Below are 25,544 nucleotides of genomic sequence, written 5' to 3'. Positions count from 1 at the left end.
TTTATTCATTTATTTATAATCAACACAGTTATATATTTATGGGGTACAGTGTGATGTATCAATACATGTATACAATGTGTAATACTCAAATTAGGGTAACTAGTATATCCATCACCTCAAATATGTATTATTTCTTCGTGGTGAGAAAATTTTAAATCCTCTCTTTTGGCTATTTTGAAATATGCAATACATTATTATTAACTATAGTCACTGTTCTGTGCAATAGAACACCAGAACTTATTCCTCTTATCTAACTGAAACATTATACCCATTGACCAACATCTCCCCTTTCCCAGTCTTCTCCACACCCGACTCCCCTGCCCCTAGCCTCTGGTAACCACCATTCTACTCTCTACTTCCAGGAGTATGACTTTTTAAGATTCCACATGTAAGTGAAATCATACAGTATTTGTCTGTGCCTGGCTTATTTCACTTAACATAATGTCCTCTAGGTTCATCCATGTTGTCACGAATGACAACATTTCCTGATTTTTTTTAAATTATTTTTTTAAAGACTGAATAGTATTCCATTGAGTATACATGTATACCACGTTTTCTTTATCCATTCATCTGTTGATGGGCACTTAGGTTGTTTCCATATCTTGTCTATTGTGAATAGTGCAGATGGTAGTGCAGACATCTCTTCAACATACTGATTTCAGTTCCTTTGGGTATAAACTCAGTAGTGGTATTGCTGGATCACATGGTAATTCTATTTTTAGTTTTTTTGAGGAACCTCCATACTGTTTTCCAACATGGCTGTACAAATTTACAGTACCACCAACAGTGTATAAGGATTCCATTTTCTTTTTTTTTTTTTTTTTTTTTTTTAAAGATGACCGGTAAGGGGATCTTAACCCTTGACTTGGTGTTGTCAGCACCATGCCCACCCAGCGAGCTAACCGGCCATCCCTATGTGGGATCCGAACCCTTGGCCTTGGTGTTATCAGCACTGCACTCTCCCGAGTGAGCCACAGGGCTGGCCCAGGATTCCATTTTCTACACATGGTTTACAACTCTTGTTATCTGAAGTCTTTTTGATAATAGCCAATCTAACAGTTGTGAGGTGGTATCTTACTGTGGTTTTAATTTGCATTTCTCTTTTGATTGGAAATGTTGAGCAGTTTTTCATATACTGTTGGCCATTTGTATGTCTTCTTTTGAGAAATGTCTATTTCAGTCCTTTACCCATTTTAAAAATAGGCTATTTGTTTTCCTGTCATAAAGTGATTTGAGTTCCTTGTGTATTTTAATATTAGCCCCTTATCTGACACATGATTTGCAAATATTTTCTCCCAATCCATGGTTTCCGTTTGCTCTATTAGTTGTTTCCTTTGCTGTGCAGAAGCTTTTTAGTTTGATGAAATCCCATTTGTCTATTTTTGCTTTTGTTGCCTGTGCTTTTAGGTCATATCCAAGAAATCACTGCCCAGACCAATGTCATGGAGCTTTTCCCCTATGTTTTCTTCTAGTAGTTTTATAGTTTCAGGTCTTATGTTTAATTCTTTTTTGTGTTTGTGTCAGCACCACGCTCTCCCAAGCGAGCTGACCGGCCATCCCTATATGCGATCCGAACCTTGGCCTTGGTGTCATCAGCACCACACTCTCCCGAGTGAGCCACGGGCCAGCCCCTGCATTTAATTCTTTAGTCCACTTTGACTTGATTCTTGTTTTAGGGGTGAGATAAGGGTCCATTTTTATTCTTCTGTATGTAGATATCCAGTTTTCTCAATACCATTTATTGAAGAAACTGTCTTTTCCCCATTGTGTGCTCTTGGCACTTTTGTTGAAAACCAATTGACTACATATGTGTCTCATCCTTTTTCTTCCCAAAGAAAACAGGCACCTTGGAGTGTGTCTCACTGTCTGGTAAAACAGAGAGATGAAAACTCCTCCATTCAGGAAGGCTCATTGACAGTTCCTCAGCTCCAGTCCAAGCAGGGAGTTTGTTTCCTTAATAGTGTCTGGGCCTGGGCAGGAGATTCATGCTGCAGACTCAGGAGTATGACAGCCACTTTTCTGACCTTGTCTTAGAAGTTGGGGTACACTTATTTAACAAGGGGCTAAGCCCAGCCCTGGGTTGTCTGGTATCAAGATCTCTTTATAGAGACACTCAAGACTGGTGACTTCCACCAGGCTGATTTTTTATTGAATGTGAGGTGGGCTTCAGGACAGTGCATCAGTAGAGTAGCCCCAGGTGGGGAATCAGGAGTTGGAAGAGGACAATTCCCTTCCAGCCATTAAGGAGGAGGGACTGCAGGGTGGGATCAGCCCCATTCTGGGGCATAGCATATGCCTATAGGTGAGTCAGGGCAGGTGATCAGAGGCTGGAGCTGAGGATAGGCAGGAATGTGCTTGGGAGCCCATGCCAGAGTTTTAATTCAGAGACCTGAAACTGGAAAACAAGCATATCAATCCTGATATCTCTCATATTTCCATTTTATGCTCAATCTTACGGTTGTAGGCCTAGGGCTAAGGAGAGGCATAGGAAAATGTTGCCAGCTCAGCTGGGTTCAGATGTCCACTCCCATTAAAGAGTCCCAAGTCACATTGTTCCTGCCCTTTGCTCTCTGATCCATCCCTCCACTCAGGATTTAGCCTTTTTCCTAAGCTGAGTCCCACGCCCTTATGGAACACCCTTTTATTGATGTACTTCACCCATAAGCCATGGGAGAGCAAACCTGAGAAAAAAGAATGCAGACAACCTGGAATTCTGCAGTCCTTTTCCCTTCCCCATTAGGGGTCAGAGTATCTGAGACAGTATCTGAGACAGGGATTTCTCCTGCTGTTGTCCTCCCCCTGCCTTCTTCACTCCACTAGGGGACAGCTCAAGGTGAGACATTAAAAGAGCCATGTCAGGAGGCAGCACTTTCAGTGCTTTTCAGTGTCTCCTCTCCAGCCTTGGTCCCCACCCCAATCCATGTCGGCCCTTTCAGGAGCTTTTAGTGGAAGTTAGCTCAGACCTGCAATGAGTCCCCCAACCTCCCTCTTTTCTCAGTTCCTCCCACTTCTCTTTAATCATCTCTTCTGACTGACCTCTGGACCATCCCTCCATCGTCTGCAAGCAGCCCCCTTCCTCCCCAGCATTCGCCCCTTTCATCCATCCCTCCTTCTACTCCCAGTCTCCACGTCTTCCTCATATTTCCCTCTCCCTTCTCTTCAAACCCCTGATTCACGGTTCCCTCACACCCCCTCTCTTCTTGTCCCCTGGGACCTGCAGCAAGAGGGAGAGAGCGAGCCCCTGACAGGATTGATGGCCACTCTCCACCCCCATCTGCTCCCTCCCCCAAGTGGGCACAGGTTTTCCCTACAAAAGGCAGGAGGCAGAGGCTGTGTAAGAGCAGCTGCTCTCAGGCTTTTTTCCTCTTGCCCTCAGCTGGCTAGGCTTTGCTGTGCTGTTGCTTCCTCTTTCTGCAGGTGACAGTAGGCACCTCATTCCCCATGAATGCTGTGGAAAGTCCTGAGGGACAGGAGATGCAAAAGCTGGGGAGTGGAGCCTGGGACAATCCTGCCTACAGTGGCCCCCCTTCCCCAGATGGGATGCTGAGGATCTGCACCATCTCCAGTTTGGTGCCCCCCCAGCCCCAACCCAAGAAGCCTGAGGATGGACACCAGGAGAAGGCGCACAGGACCCTGGTGTCCGGCTGCTGCTTCCATATCCGTCACGGCATCAGAGGTACTGGAGTGGGGAAGGGCTCTCCTGGGATATTGGAGTCAGGAGACGGGAGTCACCAAAAGCTTTTAGAGGGGAAATGTGATCTGAAGAAGAGGTGAAATCTCAGGGTCTATTTGGGATTTGCGATTGCTTGTGATAGAGCTGCATGCCCCAGAACACAGAGGCTAGTCTAGTGGTCTGCAAGAGGGGGAACCTGGCATAGATCACATGGGGGATCCAGAGGGTTATGTAGGAGCTTGTTTGAGGGAGGACAGGATGAGATGATACCCTAGACTGCTCCACCTGGAACAAATGCCTCTTTTTCACGCCTTTGTTCTCTTTGACCCAGGGCCTTCACCCCTGTCTACTGCAGGGAGTTTGATGGACGAGGGCAGGCATGGGTGTGGGTAGAGTTGCCAGACTCAGCCAAGGGATAAGGTGATGGGTAAGGAAGAGCCGGGGTGAAAATGGGGATAAAGTCCAGGGACAGATGGGTGGAGATAACTGGGAGGAATGCTGCTGTTGGGATCTTGGGAATCTCTCCAATATCCCTTAGGACTTTGGGGAACAACCCTGACTGAGAACACAGCTGAGAACCGGGAACTTTATGTCAAGACTACCCTGAGGGAGCTTGTGGTATATATCGTGTTCCTGGTGGACATCTGTCTACGTGAGTAGCATCTGCCTTTGTGTACATCTGTTTGTGAGAAGCATCTATGTGTGCAATATCTGTATACACATTTCTATGGGCAACATCTGTCCTGGGAACCTTATATATCAATATTCAAGGTATATAAATATACATATTCAGCTTAAGATGTTTTGTTTAAAAATAACTTATCCTCAAGTTCAGTAGAAGACAGATTGTTAGAAAGCTGTTAATAAAAGTTGTTTTGTCAAGAACTGCAAGGGGAACTCAGTTTTTAAGTTCAAGTTACTGACATCAACTCAGCAATCATTGTTTCCTATTGGAAGGTGAGAGGGGATTTTCTACTCTTTTGCAAAGGGTGGAAACCCACTCCTTTCAGCTGGAAAATACAGTCGGTGGTTTCATATAGTTACTTACTATCCTATATCTGATCCATGTTTCTTGAGAGGCAGGGAGAAAAAGATTCAGGAGAACTTAGAGCTCAGATCCCTGATAGGAGGGTTAGAGATGCAAATGGTGTGGTGGTGGTCCCATGAGAGAGACTACCACCATGCCATAGGCAGTTCAGGGAAGCCTATCTGAAGCTCTAGCAATAGACACAAGCTAGGAAGGTTTGGTCTCTAAGTTGAGAGAAGCAAGTGAAAAGAAAGAAGGGTAGACTATGAAAAGGCATAGTCAAAGAACATTAGATGACAATGAAGTTGGGCCAAACATGCTATTAGGCCTATTGATGAAAGTAAAAACTTTGTATCCAGTTAATTACCTCTTTAAAAAGTTGCAGAAGTGAAGTTTGCGTAGTTTAATACAGTTGTATGTGTAGTTGTGTGTGTATGCATGTGTTGATTAAAGCTATATCTTGGACCACACATCTGAGCTACCCTTGTTACTAGATGGCCTCATATCCTCCAGAAGGCTGTTATTTTTCAGGTGCATCAATCTTTTGAAAGTGGAATCTGAAGGTCTGATAACATAAGTGTTGATGGAAAATTTCACCCTCTTTGTGAGCCACCCACATTTGTATGAGCTCTCTAGGAAAGATGAGCAGAAAGCACTCGCCGCTGGCCGTGCTCTGTTGGGACTCACTCTATGCTGAGTAGTGGGGGCAGTTCTGAGTGTTTACCACCCATCACTCAGCACAGAGTGAAAGGATTCAGTGCGTATGAGGAACAGTGGGCCACCCAATGTACATTTTGTGGGGCCCATTTGATTCCTTTCGGCAAATGACTGTCAGAAATTCATTTGCTGGCATATTGATTTTTTTTCTTATACATCTGCTAGGAAGGAGGTTCATCTCCTTTTTCTGATCTTGTGACAGCAGCTGAAACCCATAGGCAGAGTCTTTTTTCTACAAATGACTTAAATGTCTCTATTTCCAGATCAGCCTTTGGAACAGAATTGGGAGCTTTCAGGCTCCCAGAGTTACAGTGAACCATTTCTGATTCCTCTGTGTGGGGCTGGAAGGGGTGGAAGCTTGGGATCCAGAAGCCCAGAAATCTCATCCACTTATGTTCTCTACTTTCTGAGATCTCAGTGCACTGATGTATGCCAGGTGCTGACTTGCCAGAGTCTGAGTCATAAACTCAGTCCACTAATTACAGAATCCTAGAGTGGACAGGGACTTTAGACCTCATCTAATTCAAGGAGGCAGAATACACAGATTCCCTTCTCTATGATCCCTCCCATGGTGTTCTGTCAGGTGGCCAATCAGCCCCATCCTGGGGACGGTCACTGTTTCAAGGGCAACCCATTCCACTCTTGGGAAGCTCCATTTCCTTCCATTTATGGGGCTCCCTCCTCTGTGCCAGACATTAGAATGAGGGATACATGGAGACTGAAACTTGGGCCTTACCCCCCAGGGGCTCGCCTTCTCTTTTTTAGAGCTTTCTTCTATTGAACCATCTATTTCCCTGTTGCTCTCTGAAGTGACAGCTTTTCAACTGTTTGAATGAATGTAGCTATCATGTTTCTCCTTGGTCGTCTGTTCTTCGGGTTAAATAACTTCTACTTACTCACTAACCAATCATTATAATATAATATTATATTATAAAAAGAGGCAGTATTATAATATAATATTATAATCAGAGATAGTATTATGCAGAGATCGAATGCATAGGCTAGGAATTTGCACAGATTTGGGTTCAAACACCATACTCTACCATTTACCATTTGAGGAAACTTGAGCAAGTTGCTTACCTTCTTTGAGTTTCAGTTTTCTAATTTGCATCTATCCAATCCAATAGGATTATGTGAGGATTATGTGAGATAATATCCATGGTCATTAACTCAGTACCTGGCATATATTAAGAACTATTTGAGAATGCTCCACATACTGGTTTCCTATCTTCAGACCTTATCTCTATGATGCCCAGTACTGGACAAAATATGCTGTGGGCAATCTGATCAATACAAAGTACTGCAATGCTATTACTTCTGTTGTATCCATATTTGGGAGATCTATGAGGACATGCAGAGGAAGTGATGTCTGAGCTGAAACCCGAGAGATGAGGGGGATTTGGCCCCTTGAAAAAGAGATGAAGAGAAGGAAAGTTTCCAGGAAGAGGGGACAGTATGTGCCAAGGCCCAGAGGGGCAGTTTAGTGAAAGTACATCAACATGGCTGGAGCAGAGAAGTTGAGGAGCAAAGTGGTAAAGACGACAAGGCTGGTCATGGAAGCGGGGCACATCATGAAGGGCCTTCTAAGGCATGATAAAGAATTTGGACTTTATCCTGAGAGCTACAAAGAACCATTATATGCACTATTATATGCGTACGAGGGGGATTTGGCCCCTTGAAAAGGAGATGAAGAGAAGGAAAGTTTCCAGGAAGAGGGGACAGGATGTGCCAAGGCCCAGAGGGGCAGTTTAGTGAAAGTACATCAACATGGCTGGAGCAGAGAAGTTGAGGAGCAAAGTGGTAAAGATGACAAGGCTGGTCATGGAAGCGGGGCACATCATGAAGGGCCTTCTAAGGCATGATAAAGAATTTGGACTTTAGGGGCCGGCCCAGTGGCGCATTGCTACAGTGCGCCGCTTGGGAAGCACGGCGGCGCTCCCGCCGAGGGTTTGGATCCCACATGCAGACCAGCCGCTCACTGGCTGAGCGAGGTGCGGGAGCAACACTGAGGGTTGCGATCCCGTAGCCGGTCCCGGTCCGGTACGGGCGCGACACTGAGGGTTGCGATCCATTGCTGGTCATGAAAAAAGACAAAAATAAATAAATAAATAAATAAAAATTAAAAAAAAAAAAAAAGAATTTGGACTTTATCCTGAGAGCTACAAAGAACCATTATATGCACTATTATATGCGTATCAGCTTTTCAACTGTTTGAATGAATGTAGCTATCATGTTTCTCCTTGGTCGTCTGTTCTTCGGGTTAAATAACTTCTACTTACTCACTAACCAATCATTATAATATAATATTATATTATAAAAAGAGGCAGTATTATAATATAATATTATAATCAGAGATAGTATTATGCAGAGATCGAATGCATAGGCTAGGAATTTGCACAGATTTGGGTTCAAACACCATACTCTACCATTTACCATTTGAGGAAACTTGAGCAAGTTGCTTACCTTCTTTGAGTTTCAGTTTTCTAATTTGCATCTATCCAATCCAATAGGATTATGTGAGGATTATGTGAGATAATATCCATGGTCATTAACTCAGTACCTGGCATATATTAAGAACTATTTGAGAATGCTCCCCATACTGGTTTCCTATCTTCAGACCTTATCTCTATGATGCCCAGTACTGGACAAAATATGCTGTGGGCAATCTGATCAATACAAAGTACTGCAATGCTATTACTTCTGTTGTATCCATATTTGGGAGATCTATGAGGACATGCAGAGGAAGTGATGTCTGAGCTGAAACCCGAGAGATGAGGGGGATTTGGCCCCTTGAAAAAGAGATGAAGAGAAGGAAAGTTTCCAGGAAGAGGGGACAGTATGTGCCAAGGCCCAGAGGGGCAGTTTAGTGAAAGTACATCAACATGGCTGGAGCAGAGAAGTTGAGGAGCAAAGTGGTAAAGACGACAAGGCTGGTCATGGAAGCGGGGCACATCATGAAGGGCCTTCTAAGGCATGATAAAGAATTTGGACTTTATCCTGAGAGCTACAAAGAACCATTATATGCACTATTATATGCGTATAATCATTGAAGGGTTATAAGCGTAGGAGTGGCGTGATACATTTAAGTTCTTCTAATTCTGGGGTGAGGATAAAAGCCTGGACCTTGGGTCAGAGAGATATCTCTAGAAGAGTTGAGAAGGGAAGATGATAGTCCTGTGCTAAGCATATTAATGGGATATTTTACTTAACCCTCACAATAAGCTTATCAGGGCCACTGAGTCAATTTAGTGACTGTATAGCATGCTGGTTGAGAACTCGGGCTCTGAAGGCAGGCTGGATGAGTTCAAGGGCTGGCACTTCAAATTATCAGCTTTTAATTTGAAAAATTAAAAGCAAGTTTGCTAACCTCACTTAGCCCTGGATAGTGATCATACCCATCTGTTAAGATTGCTGTGAAGGTTAAATAAAATAGCCCGCTGATATCCATAGCATAATATCTATCTGACACATGGTAAATAATGTCTATTATTATCTTCAGCTCACCACAGGCACTGTAAAACTATACTGCAGTGTCATGAACCCAACGGCAATGGAGAGTGAAGAAGGGAGAATTAGTCTGAAAACTCTGAGATACTTTAAAACTCTGAAAACCTCCAACTCCTGTGGAGTTGGGCTCTTAATAAAGACCTTGAAATCATTAAACTACCTGAAGATGTGCCATTTAACTGCCTTTGACCTTGAGAATTGAATTTTGCACTTGCAATGTGCCAGCCTCCACCAGAAATTTTTGTAAAATTTGGAAGCATTCGTATTTGGATGGTTCCTACATCATTTATTAAAGTAATACTCGCACTAGTTTTCCAGCCTTCATCTTCTGCCTGCCTCTTCCTTCTTTCAGGCATATCTCCAGGTAACATAGAGCCTTGGGCATGGCCTCAGTAGGGCCACATTGGCGCTCTCCAAGGTCCTGGCCTTGCCTCCCTGGCATCTCAGCTCTTGTCTCCCTGAGTTCTGACTATCTGCAACTAGATGATACATTCTCAGTGGGGATGAGGGGAGGGAGGGATAAATAGGGAAAGTACAGAGGATTTTTAGGGCAGTAAAACTGTTCTTCATGATACCATAATGGCGGGAACATGTCATTATACATTTCTCAAAATCCACAGAATGTTCTATACCAACAGAAAACCCTAACGTAAATTATGGGCTTGGGTGACGATGATGTGGCAGTAGAGGTTTATCATGTAACACATGTTGATGGTGGGGACAGCTGCCCATGTGTGGGGGCAGGGGAGATATAGGAAATCTCCATACCTTTAATTCAATTTTTTTGTGAGCCTAAAACTGCTCTAAAAAATAAAGCCTAATTTAAAAAGTGTATTAAAAATACCTTTCATGGACCGGCCCGTGGCTCACTCAGGAGAGTGTGGTGCTGATAACACCAAGGCCACGGGTTTGGATCCCATGTAGGAATGGCCGGTTAGCTCACTGGGTGAGCGTGGTGCTGACAACACCAAGTCAAGGGTTAAGATCCCCTTACCGGTCATCTTTTGAAAAAAAAAAAATACCTTTCATGACTATAGTTAGTAATAATTATATTTTAAAATAGCTAAAAGAGATTATTTTAAATGTTCTCATGACAAAGAAATGATAAATATTTGAGGTGATAGATATGTTGATCTGCCTGATTTGATCATTCCACAATGTATACATGGAAAGAAACATCACATTGTACCCCATAAATATACACTATTATTTGTCAATTAAAAATAAAATTAAAAATTAATAAATTAAAAAAATAAAAATGCCTTTCAAAAGTTGGTCCCACCTATAGGAATAGCATCACGTGAGAAGCATCCTTTAAGTGATGTTAGACCTTTAAGTTAAGGCGTTTTCTCCAGAAGGCCTGAGTTTATCACCCTCATCATCATCATTATTGAATAGCTTTTCTTTCTTTCTTTTTTTCTTTTAAAGATGACTGGTAAGGGGATCTTAACCCTTGACTTGGTGTTGTCAGCATCACACTCTCCTGAGTGAGCCACGGGCTGGCCCTTGAGTAGCTTTTCAATGTGCCTAGCACTAGGCTGTGTCCCTTTATCTCACTGACTACTCCCAATGACTCTATGAAATTGGTTCTGTTATCATTCCCATTTTTACAAATTAGGAAAGGTTTATTTTGGGGGGTGGCTGGCTGGTTCAGGGATCAGAACCCTTGATCTTCGTGTTACCAGGCTGCACTCTAACTAACTGAGCTAAGTGGCCATCCCCTAAGAAAGGTTTAGGTATGTAGAATAGCTTTCCAAGGCCTCATAGCAAACAAGTGGAAGAAGCAGAAATCAAATTCAGTGACTGTTTACCTGGTTTGAATTCTGAAGCTTTTAACCACTACAGCCTCTCTGCCTGCAAATGTGTTGCCCATTAATTTATTAACACTAGGCCGGCCCGTGGCTCACTCGGGAGAGTGTGGTGCTGATAACACCAAGGCCACAGGTTCGGATCCCATATAGGGATGGCTGGTTAGCTCATTGGGTGAGCATGGTGCTTACAACACCAAGTCAAGGGGTAAGATCCCCTTACTGGTCATCTTTAAAAAAAAATTTTTTTTTATTAACACTTATCAACATCTTAGCAAGGACAACTCCCTGCCCTACCCTAATACTAGAAGCAGAATATTGAGAAATTCTACTAGCTGACTACTTTTCTTTCTTTTTATTGCTGTATTTAAGAGATGATATAAAAACATTAAAAAAACATTTTGAAATATAATTCGCCACCACCACACCAAAGATATTCTGATGTTTTTATATTACCAGTGCTTATTCATACATATACATTTTTACTTAGTTGTATTGTACACTTTCACTTCTAATTACATCATAAACATTTCTTCATGTTTCTAATTAGCTTTTATATTTTCATTTTAATAACTATAGTTACACCACAATTAACTAAAACTCTTGTTATTTCAATATTTGCCTAATATGGGAAATATATCTGTATCTGCTGCTTTTTTTCACTTTTATTGAGTTACTTCCTTGAGAATTTCCAAAGAAAGAGATCACAAGGACAAAAGATAGAAATATCTCTTTAGGGCTTGCTGTTTGTGGTCATTTTGCCTCTGTAAGGAATTATACAAATTTATGAGTTATCATGCCACTAGTGCTGTAAGATTACACCAATTTTGTCACAGCCTTATCAAAATTGTATATTCTCATTTATAGTTTTTATTGTTAAATAGATATAAAATTGTACAATTTGCCTTATTTTATTTGTCTTTGATTACTAGTGAGGATGAACAGTTTTCTCATGTTTTAATTTATATTGTGTATTTATTTTTGTGTACATTGTATAAGATAAGCTTAAAGAGGGATGAGGGAGGGGATGGGGGGACAGGGAACTTGGATCATTAGACCCTTAGTGGGGAACCAGCCACAGGGGTGTCATTTCCAGGGTCTGGGTGCTGGTAGTGGAAAAGAACAGCTAACAAAGTTAGCATCGCCTGCACAGCAGTTTGGCCTGGGATGGGCCCTGGTAAACTATCGAACTGTCATGATCAGCCATACCGACCTCACTTCTTCTCCTTTATGCTTTATTCTAGGAACTTGGTGGGGCTAGAAACCAGGGCTATTTGAAATCTCATCCGGCTAAAATAGAGCTATCTTTTTTACGCAGGCTATGTGAGTGAACCATCAATCTTCTCATAAACAATATCAATTGCGCAGCCCTTTAAACTTTACAAAGAGCTTTCACGCCTGTTATCTCATTTGATCCTGACAGCAATTCTGTAAAGGACAGATATTATTATTTCTCTTCCGCAGATTAAGAAAATGTTATTATTGTCACTATGAATAGCTCAGGAATGATCAGTCATTCAGAATCGTTCCTGATGGGTGGAGTTGGTCCTGACCTAGTTATTCCTCAGCAGAGAAAGTGCTAGAGAATGATCTCCCTGCCTCTCTGTCCCCACCACTTCCCATACCACCATCATGATATTTATGAAAGGGTTTCCAGCCCTTTGTCTTCTTGGAGGGATGGCTGTAGCCTTTTGTTGATGGAAGAAACATTGAAGGGCTTTGTGTAGAAACAATGCTGTCTGTTTTAGGAGACATTATGGTTATCTCAAAGGTGCACCTGGGACTGGCTTTCTGTAAGAAAGGCTCTGAGCCAGGACAAGGCTGGGTCTGGTCACCATGCAGTTGGGGAGGAGGGCAGGGACCCTCAGCCCTTGGTGACTCACATCTACAGATCAATTAATGTCAATTGGATGCTCTTTATCCATCACCGATTGTAAAGAAATGTCTACCTCTATTCACTCTGCTTTCTTTTAGTGGATTTCCAGGTTCTGTCCATAGATTGATGGAACCTTGCATTAACAGGAGAGGTTAAAGTGAGCTTGGAGACCGGGAAGAAGATGTCTTTGTTGACTGAGCATTTCTAGAATTCACAAGGAAAGGAATAGAAATGAAGAAGGAGGTGAAGAAGAAGAGGCAAGAACAATCCCTGGACTGACCAAACAAAGCCCGTGCACCGCTGCATCCCCACATCTGGTGCCTACGTCCCTCTGACATTGCCAACATGCCCAAGAGAAAGGCTGAAGGGGATGCTAAAGGAAATAAAGTCACAATAAATGTTGAACCACAGAGAAGATCTATAAGATTGTCTGCGAAACCTGCTCCTCCAAAGCCAGAACCCAAGCCTAAAAAGGCCCCTGCAAATAAGGGAGAGAAGGTACCCTAAGGGGAAAAGGGAAAAGCTGGTGCTGGCAAGAATGGGATAACCCTGCAGAAAATGAAGATGCCAAAACACACCAGGCACCGAAAGCTGAAGATGCTGGAGATGCCACATGAAATGTGTGCAGTTTTGATAACTATGTACTCCTGGTGACTGTACAGTTTGAAGTACTATTTTTTATCAAGTTTATAAAAATGCAAAATTTTGTTTCACCTTTTTTTTTTTAAAGCTATAGCTATGTTGTTAGCACACAGAACACTCACTTTTTTTTTTTTTTTTGAGGAGGAGGCTATGTCACTAATAGAACATCTCAGAATCTGGATTGATTTGCGGAAAACACTTTTCCCTTCTAGTTTTGAGAGACTTCCTCTTGGCTCTCGGTATGAAGAATTCCCTGATGTTGACACAAATAGCCAACTTGGCACAAATGCCTTGTGGTGTGGAAAAACTAAAATTTGTTTTTATGTCCTCATCTCCCTCTCCACCTTTAGCATAGACTTAACTCCCTTAAGCCCAGAGACCTCTTGGGATCTGACCCCCCAAAGTTGGTTACCATTATGTCAGGCAATGCTGACATGGTGTCCCTCAAAAGACAGCAATTCCTCTTCTATGTTGTGGATCTTCAGATTAATTCTGCCATTTTTATTTCACGTCCTGAAAGTCAGGGTTGGCTTGTGAAAAGTTGTTAAACAACATTCTAAATGAAAAATGTCAACCCTTGCTCTAAACTTTCCCTGTTCGGAGGATCAAAGGGAGACTTCATTTGGTTTTACAGTGGCTTTCTGATTTTGGTACTCATTTGAAGAAAGGAGTTTGAAAGTTGTTGTATACTGTTAACATTTGCCTGCCCATATCCTGCCTGAAATACCATGGTTGTTTATGAAAACTATCTTTAATAAATCCGGATACAGTTTGGCTTGGAAAAAAGAAAAAGAAATATGTTGGAAGTTCAGGAAGAGTCTGTGGGCGAGCCCTATGTGGCTATAATGATGGCAGAAGATAATTGGTCACATAGAACCATGACTTCGGTGAAGGCACGGGAGGAGCACACACTTGGAACAAAGTGACCTGGTTCAAACCATGGTGCTTCCAGTTATTAGCCATGTGTCTTTGACAAGATAGGTCAAGATACTTAAATCGCTCCAAGCATTGATTTCTTTTTCAAGTGAGGATAAAGTCTGCCTTTGTGAGGTCGATGGGAAATGAATAAGATACCTAGTACAGGGCCTGGTAGGCTTTCAATAAGTACCAGTTGCCATTCCTCACCAAGGTATAAATTAGGAAAATATTGAAATACTTCTCAATACTCTGAATTGTTGTAGGTGAGATCAGGCTGGGACACTGTTGGTATAACTGGCCAGAGAAAGAGCATGTGGCTCATATCAGAAGGCAGGAATCTGAGGACTAGCTCTGCCTCTCGCCAGCTGAGTCACCTTGAGCAAATCATATAAATTCTGAACTTCAAGATTCATAGGAAACTTTGCTCATGGGGAAAGTGGAGTCATCAGACATGTCTGACAGGCTACTGGGAGACATTGTATGGGAAAGTTCTTTGAAAATTATGAAATAATGTACACTACACAGATAAGGGATTATAAAAATATTATTGATAATCTCTTTATGTTATTGGGTGGTGGCAGCAGGAAGGCTGGGATTTTAAGTTCAGGCAGATCCTCAGGACTGGGCAGAGGTTCTAGTCACAGAAATAAGGCATAGGGCAATGGTTCTCAAAGGCATGCTCTGAGGACGCCTGGGACTTCCTGAGACCCTTTCAGGGAGTTTGTGACGTCCCCTCTTACTCATTAAGGTATTGTGTAAGGTCATATTTTATTCATATACTTCAACCAAAACAACACATTGTAACAGATTGACTGCAGAAGCAGATATGAGAATCCAGCTGTCTTCTGTTAAGCCAGACATCAAGGAGACTTGCAAACATGTAAAACAATGCCACTTCTCTCATTAACATTTTTTTGGCTTTTTAAAGAAAATATAATTGCTTTTTATAAAAATATATTATTTATGTTTACATGAATTGGGATTGTTATCACTATTTTTATCATTTTTTTAAATGAATGTTAATTTTTTTCTCAGTTTTAATTTCTAATAAGGCAATGATTGATAGGTATAACCCAAATACACAAAAATTTTTTGGAGTCCTAAAATTTTTTTTTATTGTTTTTTGGTGGCTACAGGGTTTGAACCCTGGACCTTGCTATTATCAGCACCATGCTCTAACACCTAAGCTAACTGTCCAGCCCCTCAAAAGTTTTAAGAGTTACAAAGAGATTCTGAGAACAAAATATTTGAGAACCACTGGCTTAGAGACTGAGTCTGAGCTGGTCAAAACAGATTATTTCACAGCATGGAGGAAAAGAACAGATGAAACAATGAGAGCTTATTAGCAAAAAGTTCAAACTGAGGACGAGACCCTGGGTATTTGCACAGTCATTCATTCAAATGCTTAGGAAGTCCCACTATGTACCAGGCCCTAGGTCAAGAGCTAAGGGCTTTGAAATACATGAGATACACCCTCTTCTTCAAGGAGTAAGGGAGGCCAACATGTAAACCAATAGTGACAGAGTGTGTGAGTGCTGCAGTGGAGGGGTGCTCAGAGACCATGGAGAGGTGTGGGGGACAAAGTGGTCAGGGAGACCTGGGAACTCTTGCAGATCCCTGAAGCAGGTATCCATTCAAGTCTGAGGAGGGCCAAGGTCATTGCCATTTGCTCGCTTGTTTGTTTTAACAGGATTAAAACTGCTTTTCACTATTTAAAAATCATTGCCAGGGAGGTCCAAAGTCATTACCATCTGCTTGCTTGCTTGTTTGTGTTAACAGTCTTGGCTGTCAGCCTGGAGGAGGTAGGAGTTGGAGGAGGTGGCATTAGCCAACTAAGTCCTATGAATATGGACGAGCTTTGCCAGAATCAGAGTCTCATGGGGCAAATGAGGTGAAACAATGTAAAACAGTGTTTCTCCTATTTCTCTTCATTTCCATTACAAACTTCCCCCTTCTCCCACAAAAAAAGTAAAACTGGGAATATCTTCATTAAATGTTTACTTAATGCATAGTCTTTGTTTTTAAAAAGTCAATTAATGTAGAGAGTGTTAAAGCCCCTCCCTGTAAACAGTTAATTGTTTGTTGTATATCATTTCAGCCATTTTCTAGACACATATTAATATATATGTATTTTAGATAAGAAGGTTTGGCTGGTTTATACTAGAAGGATGTGGGAAATCAATACAAATGCCATTTGTGAGATGGAACATCCGCTGATGTTGGTAAAAGTAGTGTAGGAGGCTCTTCTAAGGTGCTGGTGGCTGACAGCAATGAAGTCAGTGTAGGAAGATCTCTTGATGCACGCTGTGGGAAATAAACCATACTTCAAAATAACCGCATGGAACTGCCAGCTTGCAGTGAAGCCCAAGATCAGGAACACTGCTTCTTGCTGGATACCTGTGGGTCCTGGACTGGCTCTCCCAGTACCTCCTTCCTTCTCTCTCTTCTCTTTCCCCAAGCACTGGTCCATTTTGCTTTCTTTTCACCTATCTCTGCCTGCAGCTTTTGACTCTTCGCTGGACTGGCTCTCCCAGTACCTCCTTCCTTCTCTCTCTTCTCTTTTCCCAAGCACTGGTCCATTTTGCTTTCTTTTCACCTATCTCTGCCTGCAGCTTTTGACTCTTCTTTATTCCCTGTCTTCCTGTTCCTGACATAAGCCTATGGCTTCCTGAGATTTTTTAAAGAGCTCTCCCTACTAGGAAATCTGGGGAAACATTCTTCCACTTTTGATTCTTGAACCTCTGAGAAAGTTTGATAAGGTGTTTCAGGAACTTCATGCCTTTCAAAGTGATAATGATGTGGTTTCTGTTTAAGTTATTTAAAAACCAATCAATATATTAATTACTTAAATATAATTTCCCTTTCTGTGGAACCATTTGATAGCCTCCTGTAGTGTATTGAGTGAGGAAGCCCTATAGTAAAGGAGAGAATGCATTTATTAGGGGTGACAAAAGCTGTCTTCATATGGTCTTTCTGGGTGGCCTTTATTTTGCCATACTTCATGAACCAATCAATGATGAGGCTACCCTTAACAGACCCGGTAACTTCAGTGATAATCCATTCTTGGCATTGGGTGACCATATGGTTTGGCCATGGTGTTGATTATCCTGTAATCTTCACAGAGTCTGGAATGGCTGGTTAGCTCACTTGGTTAGAGCGTGGTGCTTACAACACCAGCACCAAGGTCAAGGGTTCAGATCCCCCTACTGGCCAGCCACCTAATAATAATAATAATAATAATCTTCACAGAATCTTACTAGTGCACATAGTTTGAACTACACAATTACAAGTAATGTCTAGGATTTCTATGCAGCAAAATCACTCATTACCAACTCCATTAACTTAGTCATCTCTCCCTTATCATTTTTTAAGACAGGGCAGGAAATGGTGGCATCCTAATTGGGGTGACCCCTATCTATGTGTCACTAGATTTTTCCTGTCTAGTCTCCCGTCTCTTCTGAGCCCACATTTTCAAGGACCTCAGCCTTGACAGCCTTTAACACCAAGGGCTCCTCTTCTAATGCTTCCTCAGTTTCTAGTATTAAATACAGTTTTGGTTCAGCTAGATATAGGCAGCAAAAAGTCTTTCAGTTTTAGCTCTGTACGACTCTCTGTGGCTTTAGTTTTTCCGAGATGATCAGTCTCTGGGAGATCTTGGGCAAATCATTCAAGGAAACACAGTAAGAACAAGCATAACACCAGCACCAAGGTCAAGGGTTCAGATCCCCCTACTGGCCAGCCACCTAATAATAATAATAATAATAATAATAATAATAATAATAATAATAATAATCTTCACAGAATCTTACTAGTGCACATAGTTTGAACTACACAATTACAAGTAATGTCCAGGATTTCTATGCAGCAAAATCACTCATTACCAACTCCATTAACTTAGTCATCTCTCCCTTNAGGATTTCTATGCAGCAAAATCACTCATTACCAACTCCATTAACTTAGTCATCTCTCCCTTATCATTTTTTAAGACAGGGCAGGAAATGGTGGCATCCTAATTGGGGTGACCCCTATCTATGTAGTCACTAGATTTTTCCTGTCTAGTCTCCCGTCTCTTCTGAGCCCACATTTTCAAGGACCTCAGCCTTGACAGCCTTTAACACCAAGGGCTCCTCTTCTAATGCTTCCTCAGTTTCTAGTATTAAATACAGTTTTGGTTCAGCTAGATATAGGCAGCAAAAAGTCTTTCAGTTTTAGCTCTGTACGACTCTCTGTGGCTTTAGTTTTTCCGAGATGATCAGTCTCTGGGAGATCTTGGGCAAATCATTCAAGGAAACACAGTAAGAACAAGCACAGATCTTCCTCTATAAACTTCTACAGAAACATGTAGAATCACCACTGACTCATCAGCTAGAAAAATCTCCTACTAAGGCAGGTCTCTTATGTTATATTCCAGTTGGTGTTTTCAGCTATCTTGAGACAGTATGCCCTCCTCAGAGACCATAGCTACAAAAATCTTATATATCTCTCATGACATTGACTGAAGTTCACACTATGTCTTGAGGTTTCTGGATAACACAAAAATAATGCTCTTTGGGGGACAGTATTTTTTCCTGAATGGCTCTAAAGAAGAAGACCATCCGTCATCCTCAGGACCTTTGACCTCCTGGTTTGACTATTATCTTAATAACCTCTTCAAGCAGTTCCGAAACCACTTAAGAGTTTATAAACATCAGCTAAGGCTATACTAAATCTGTAAGAATCAATTGCTTTGATTTCACTTGCAGCTGCATTCAGAACTGAATAGAACAGGGAGATTCCAGTAGCTAATTACACATGCATCGTTGTGCCTTGTTCCCTAGTCCTATGTCCAGTCTTCTAGATATCTGATTTTAGTATTCCTTCCCAAGGTCATTTGTTAAATTGACTCAGCATGAACAAGTATTTATGGGTCTATTCTTCCTGTGCTAAGATCACAGGGCTACTAGAAACTTCAGGGAGATCGCTAACAAATTCTTGGGTTCATTTTCCATTTTCCAGAGTGTTCACCTTCAGCTTGATTGAATTCGCTTCAACAGCAGCTCATAAAACTCTTTGACCCTGAATCTGATTTCCCAAAAAGAAACTAGCCATGTGAAGTCATATGTTCTCTAGAACTTGAATCTTCTGAATCTAAAGACTAAAAGGCTTGATAATGCTCATAGATTTTGTTACTGAAGCAGATGTGAGTGACCTAGTTCTGTCAGCTGTAGCATCTGTAGATGCACTGATGTGAAAATGTACTGGTTTTCTACAATCTACAAATGTACTGGTATACTCTGAGGATCTAACCTTCCCTCATTTCCAGGTTCCAGTTTTCTTCTCCCTAGGGTCCATTTAAAAGTACATGAGGTATTTGGGATCCAACTTGGAATGACCCAATAACATTAACCTGAATGTGTGGGTGGGATAGCAGCAAAGAAGGGATTGAAAGGAGGAATTGCTAAAGAAGGAGAAGGGGGAGGGGGGCGGGGAGAAGGAGGAGGAGGACGAGAATGACAACAGACTTCTTTAGTAGGGGACTTTCTACTAAGAAAAGGAACAGGGTTCTGTGTACCCAGTAAATGGTTTTAACCAAGAGATCTGTGATTAGACCTGACTTTTCTTAGGATAGGAATTTTGTGTTATCAGTTTGTTAACAGCTCTATTCTTCCCTCTCTATGTCTGTTCTATTGTCTTAGAAAGGTTCCCTTTGCCAAGTTCCCATGTAACATGGATTTCTTCATATGAAATGCTTCAGTTGGGATATTGATTTAGCTGTAATATCAAGACCAAAATTACAGTGGCTTAAATAAGACAGAAGTCAATTTCTCTCTCACATAACAGTCTGGATTACAGGGAGCCCTACACTAATATGGGGCTCCACAGTCATGGGGGGCCCAGGCTTTTCCTACCTTACTGCTTTGCCACCCTCAACACACAGCGTTTATATCATGGGGCAGCTCCTGCTCTTGTTTCCATACTCCAGCTAGCAGGAAGAAGGAAAGTAGAAAGAGAAGTCACATTCCTTCCTTTTAAGGACGTGAGCCAGAAGTGGTAAGTGGAACCATATCATTCCACTTACATTCCATCGGCCAGACTTAATTAAACAGTCACTATATCTAGTTGCAAGGGATGCTGGGTAATGTGGTGTTTAATTGGTCAGCAATGTGCCCCCAGATAAAATTATATTATTATGTAAGAAGGGGAGGAAAAGGTATTGGGGAATAACTAGAAGTCTGTGTTGGATAAGGTGAGAAGAAATCTTGTCCATAATTTGGCATTGGGGGCAGCAACAGTTAATGGAACTTGAAGAAATCAAGGCATTAATTGAAATAATCTCCTTGAGACACAGCGATTGGTGAGAGCTGATTCTTTTCCACCAGGAATGGATATGAAAGTGCTTAGCAAAGCTATTGTAATTGGGGGCAGCAACAGTTAATGGAACTTGAAGAAATCAAGGCATTAATTGAAATAATCTCCCTGAGACACAGCGATTGGTGAGAGCTGATTCTTTTCCACCAGGAATGGATATGAAAGTGCTTAGCAAAGCTATTGTAAAAATATGTATTCTCAGAGGCTGTTGGAGAGGGCTAAGAAGGGATAGTTTCATGACAATGTGTTTTACTCCACAAGAAAGTAGAACCACCCAATAGGAATAACCACAGACCATGCTCCCCTCAATTATTTACATGACCAAAGCCAAGCTTGATCTGGTGTGACAAGAAACAGGTGGAGATATTTCAGAGAACTTCTCAGTAAGCCAAGTTACAAGAGGGGCTCTGAAAGGGGCCATCAGAGGAGCTGCAGGATAAACTTATAGAATTTGTAAAGCCCAAGGAATTTCCAGCTCTTTAACAGTTGGAAGATTTATGGAACAGTGGAAACTCTATCCACACAATGACTGTCAGGGCTGGGATTGGGGGTGAAAGAGACCCCCAGGTTTCTAGAAAAGTATCCTCAATGCTTCTCTTCAGAGCTGTCCAGCTTAGGAAGGAGCAGTTGGCTTTTGAGTGTCAAAACCTTGTAGGCACAGAGTTCCCAACACAAGAGTAGTGTAGACACATGAAAGAACTATACACTCTCTGGCAAAAGCACCCCAGATCTCTGAGATTCTTTGTCATTTAATTGAAGGAAGGGATCCCATTCCTGCCCATGGAGAGTGCTATTAGAAAGGGACAGCTATGTTCCATTAAAACATAATTAGGAGCAGGAAAGGCATATGATGGCCTATATGGTGATTACCTGAGAAAGCAGAACAAAGCAACTGCTGACTTCTTATTGCTCTGAGCTGGGAAGGTCTGCCAGCATTTCAAAAGAGAGGATAAGAACATTCAGTTTTTACTATGAACACAGGAATGGATAAAATCATGTTATTACCCAAGCTCATGATGATGATGATTAATAATAATTATTACAGTCATACTTCTTTAATAACAATATATTTATGCCCCACCTATGTCTAAAAGGGACCTGAGCCAGCTTACATTAAAAAGCACAGACACAATAAAATACAGCCCATTAGCACTATAATGGAAAGACTTAGCAAAAGAAGTGGGAAAAGGTAGGGGAGGAAGATAACTTGTACCCGAAAACTCAAGATAAACAAAAGTACTGCAAATGAGAACAAAACCTGAGGTTCTTGGCAGCCAAAGCAAGGAAGGAAAAACAAATCGGTTGCAGAGTTCTTCATGTTTAGTAAGAAAAAAGCACACCAGTTAATAAGGAGATGAAACCTCTGAGAATAATTGGCTATGTTGGTTTTATATAAGGGACATGGAATATTATAATGGATAAAAGTAATGTTAAAAATTGGAGCTACTTATCATTTGACTGTTTCTTATATCTGTCTCCCTTAAAATCCATATTAAATACTCATTCTATAAGGGTAATTTTAGGAGTGGGAAATATGTGTATGTGTGTGTATTTCATAGTATTCCAGAGATCTGGCTTTACCCACAAATAAAGCTTAGAGAGCCTTAAGGAATTAATGGTAGGCATGTTTCCAGAATGTCATTATCAGTTGACTCAACAATCCCCTTTAATGTAGGATAGAATGTATTTTAATTAATGTAGACTTTGGCACAGATATGCTAAATCATCCACTGCCCTCCTTTTCTAGCTCTGTTTTCCTCAGAAATAATGCAATCTTTTTGAAAATGTCATGGTTTCTGTATAAGTAAGGACTATGTTACAATTAAGTAAAACCCAATGAAAACTGGCTTAAACTGTAATGGGATTCAGTGTCTAAGTAAAGAAAGTCCAAACAAGGGCAGGGTTCAGGGCTGATCCGTACAGTGGCTTAATGACATTGTCAGAGACCTTTCTGTTTCTGTTACTCAGTTCTGCAAGCTGCACTATCAGTTTCATGCTAAGGCCAACTCTTCTGGGGCTTTCTTATTCATATTTAACATGAGAGATAAGATTTCAGAAGGTTCCAGAAATCTCTCTTCGTGACTCTTTGGCCTGAAATGTCTTGGCTCCTCATCCCTGAGCCTGTAACGGTGCCAAGGGAGAGGCTTTTGTGGATTTGCTTTGGCCTGAGCTTTCTGTACAAATCCTAGGGCCAGAGTTGGAGCTAGCTTGTGGCAACATATGTGAGTGATCAGGAAAGGTGTGATATTTCAGATAAAATCACGATATTAGGCAAGAGAAGAGGGAACAGATCTTAGGGAAGCAATAACAAAGCCAAGGACATCATCCAGCACCTGGAAATTTCAGCCTATAACTTGAAAATACACAGGTGAAAAAAATTTTTTTAATGATTTTATCATTTTTTACATTCTATTTTTATAGCATTAATATGACTCCATGGGAATGAAGAAAAATAAAACCTACCTATTATACAACTAATTTTTTTAAAGGTCAGTTTTTCCTTCAACTTTTTACATTTAGTGGTTTTTAAAAATATTTAATTGTAATGATAACATGGATACAATTTTGCATTGTTTTTGGTATCATTTTAACAGCTGTGTCATACTCCATTAAGAGGCTCAATGATATCATAATTTACTTAATTATTGCCTCCCTGTAGGATATTTAGGTTGTTTGTCATTTTTCGATGTTATAAATAACCAGGTAACATTTTGTGCATGTGACTTTTTCCTTCTTTGGGACTCATCTATGTTTGAGTACAATTCCTCATGCAGATTTATATATTATTATCCATGTTACATCAGAATGAAGAAATTTAAAGCTTCTTCTAAGATGGTAGCTTTTGAGTTTATCAAGTGCTTTTGCAACTCACCTCCTGATTCAGACATTAACCTATTAAAATAGAGTTTGCATATAAAGACACCTTATAAACTTGCACAATCCCAACCGTTTGGATTGAATTTTGGAAGGAGAGTCAGAGTCCCTAATCAGAAGGATTTAGGGTGGTAGACTGTCATAATTAGTGTAGTGTAGAGTAGTGGTTAAATTCATGGTCTTTGGAGTAGGCAGGCTTGAGTTTGAATCCACTTTCTATTTGCTTGTTATATAATTTTTGGATGACTTATTTAATAACATTCTGGATCTCAGTTATTTGCATAAAATGGAGATGTTAGTTCCTACTTTATCAGCTTCTTTTCAGGATTGAAGGAGACAATGTACACAAAGCTTGGTGCATAAGTGTCAATATGGTTATTATTATTGAGCAACTGTGAATTTGATCTGAGGCCAACATTAAAAGAAAAAAAAAATCAGATACTCTATTTGAGTATGAAACCATCACCTGGTCCTGGAATCCCCTTCAGAGCATTTTCATGTGTTCATTGCCCAGACTCTGAAAATTTCTTGGAATGAGGCCTTCACTACTTCAAAATGATTATGACATATGGACGTACCGGCATTTAACATACTGAGTCAAATTCTGATTCCTTCCATTGTCTGGTCTTGTCTCACCTCTCGAAATACATACAGCAATTGCATTCCTTCACTGGATCTGAAAGGAAGGAACCAGGAAGGCCAGCCCTGCCCAGTGCAGCAACCTTTTCACATGATCCTCAGCTGACAGTCTTTTGCCAACACTCCCAATGGTGAAAAGGATGTTTCTGAAGTGGCCCATTTCTTAATTGAAAGCACTAATGGCTAGGAAGGGCTGCCTTTTATGTAGCTTAATGATTCCCTCTGTAACTTCTATGTCTTGGATATAGTTCTGCCCATGGAGCAGTACCGAATCTGTCTACCATGGAGGCAGACAGATTTGTATTTGAATACTGGCTCTACTAGTTGTTTTCCTTGGGAAAGTTACTTAAACTCTGAGACTGGAAAATGGAATAATAATAGCAGTTACCACAAAGGGTTGTTGTAGGACTAAATGAAATAAGCATGTCAAGCACTTAGCACAGGGCATATGATAGGTGTCCTGAGGGAATAAGTGGCTACTCTAGTCATTTCTTTCTCCCAATATGGAGAAGGATGGTGGTAAAATGGATATGTTGAGCCCCTGGCGGATTCAGAAATCTCTAAACCAGGTGTTCCAGTTAGACAGGCTGGTTCTTCATGGTATAGTCAAACCGTGATCCTTATTACCTGAATAGAAACTAATGATTGGGGTGGGGGGAGGGAGACACCAGGAAAGACCAACAAGTTGTTTTCAATCTTCTACAATAAGGCACCCAAGATATGTGATCGCCTCGCATGACTACCTGTGGTTCAATAGATTCAGTGATTTTCTGCCAGGGTGGGGAGGGGGTGTTCTGAGTGGTCTGTGTAGTTTGTCAAAGCTCTCCTAATCCCAGGGAGTTCTGAGAGCCCTTTGGGAGGGGTTCCCCCCACTCCCCCTTTTCCACTCCCAGTCTCGAGAATCACTGAAACAGACACTGGGAAACCCACTGCCTTCTTGACATCTCTACTAAAGACAAATGGTATTGATTGATTGCCTGATTGCAACAGGTCAAGGTAATGGTTCTCAAAGTATGGTCTCAAGACCAGTAGCATCAGTATTAATTGAGAATTTATTAGCAATACACATTGTTGAGCCCCACTCAAACCTACAGCAGTCAGTGTTTTAACAAGCCTTCCAGGCAATTCTGATGCAGGCTAAAGTTTGCTTATAAGTGAGTTAAGAGAAGGGGAGAAAGACACAGGAGCTGGAATCATCACCCCCTCTAGCAACCCTGAACTTCCTCTGCCCTGCTTTTGGATTTGGATTGCTGCAGCCTCCAGGCCTGAGGCAATAAGTGACTTACTAGGGATACTGAGTTCTGCCAGCACCATTTCTACTGTCACACTGTGTAGGGGTTACTGGCCAACTGTGCTTGCTCATCAGGTCAGCCAGGACTGGCTTCATTTCTCTTACCCAAGACATGTATGAATTTATTGTTCTCTTTAGACTAAGGAATATTCCAGCTTCTTTCCAACATCTACTAAATAAAAGTTGTTCTTGACTATTTTGATGACATTGCTGTTATGGGGCAA

General features: G+C 41.3%; 1 protein-coding gene across 2 annotated transcripts in view; it reads left to right on the top strand.

Annotated features, from left to right (window-relative positions):
• The first annotated feature begins 3,441 nt into the window (after positions 1-3,441).
• PKD2L1 (polycystic kidney disease 2-like 1) overlaps positions 3,442-25,544 on the top strand; it is a 33,986-nt gene continuing 11,883 nt past the window's right edge. The window contains exons 1-2 of one of the 2 annotated variants that reach the window (XM_008570603.1): positions 3,442-3,676; positions 4,212-4,325. In XM_008570603.1, the coding sequence (XP_008568825.1) occupies positions 3,442-3,676; positions 4,212-4,325 (349 nt within the window). Of the gene's footprint in view, positions 3,679-4,191; positions 4,326-25,544 lie in introns of both variants that reach the window. The other variant, XM_008570604.1, reaches the window with a different exon arrangement.

Source organism: Galeopterus variegatus, unplaced genomic scaffold, assembly GCF_000696425.1.
Source record: "Galeopterus variegatus unplaced genomic scaffold, G_variegatus-3.0.2 Scaffold619, whole genome shotgun sequence".
NCBI classification, from domain to species: domain Eukaryota; kingdom Metazoa; phylum Chordata; class Mammalia; order Dermoptera; family Cynocephalidae; genus Galeopterus; species Galeopterus variegatus.
The sequence above is the reverse complement of the archived record's forward strand: the minus strand, read 5'-3'. Positions and strand labels throughout refer to the sequence as shown.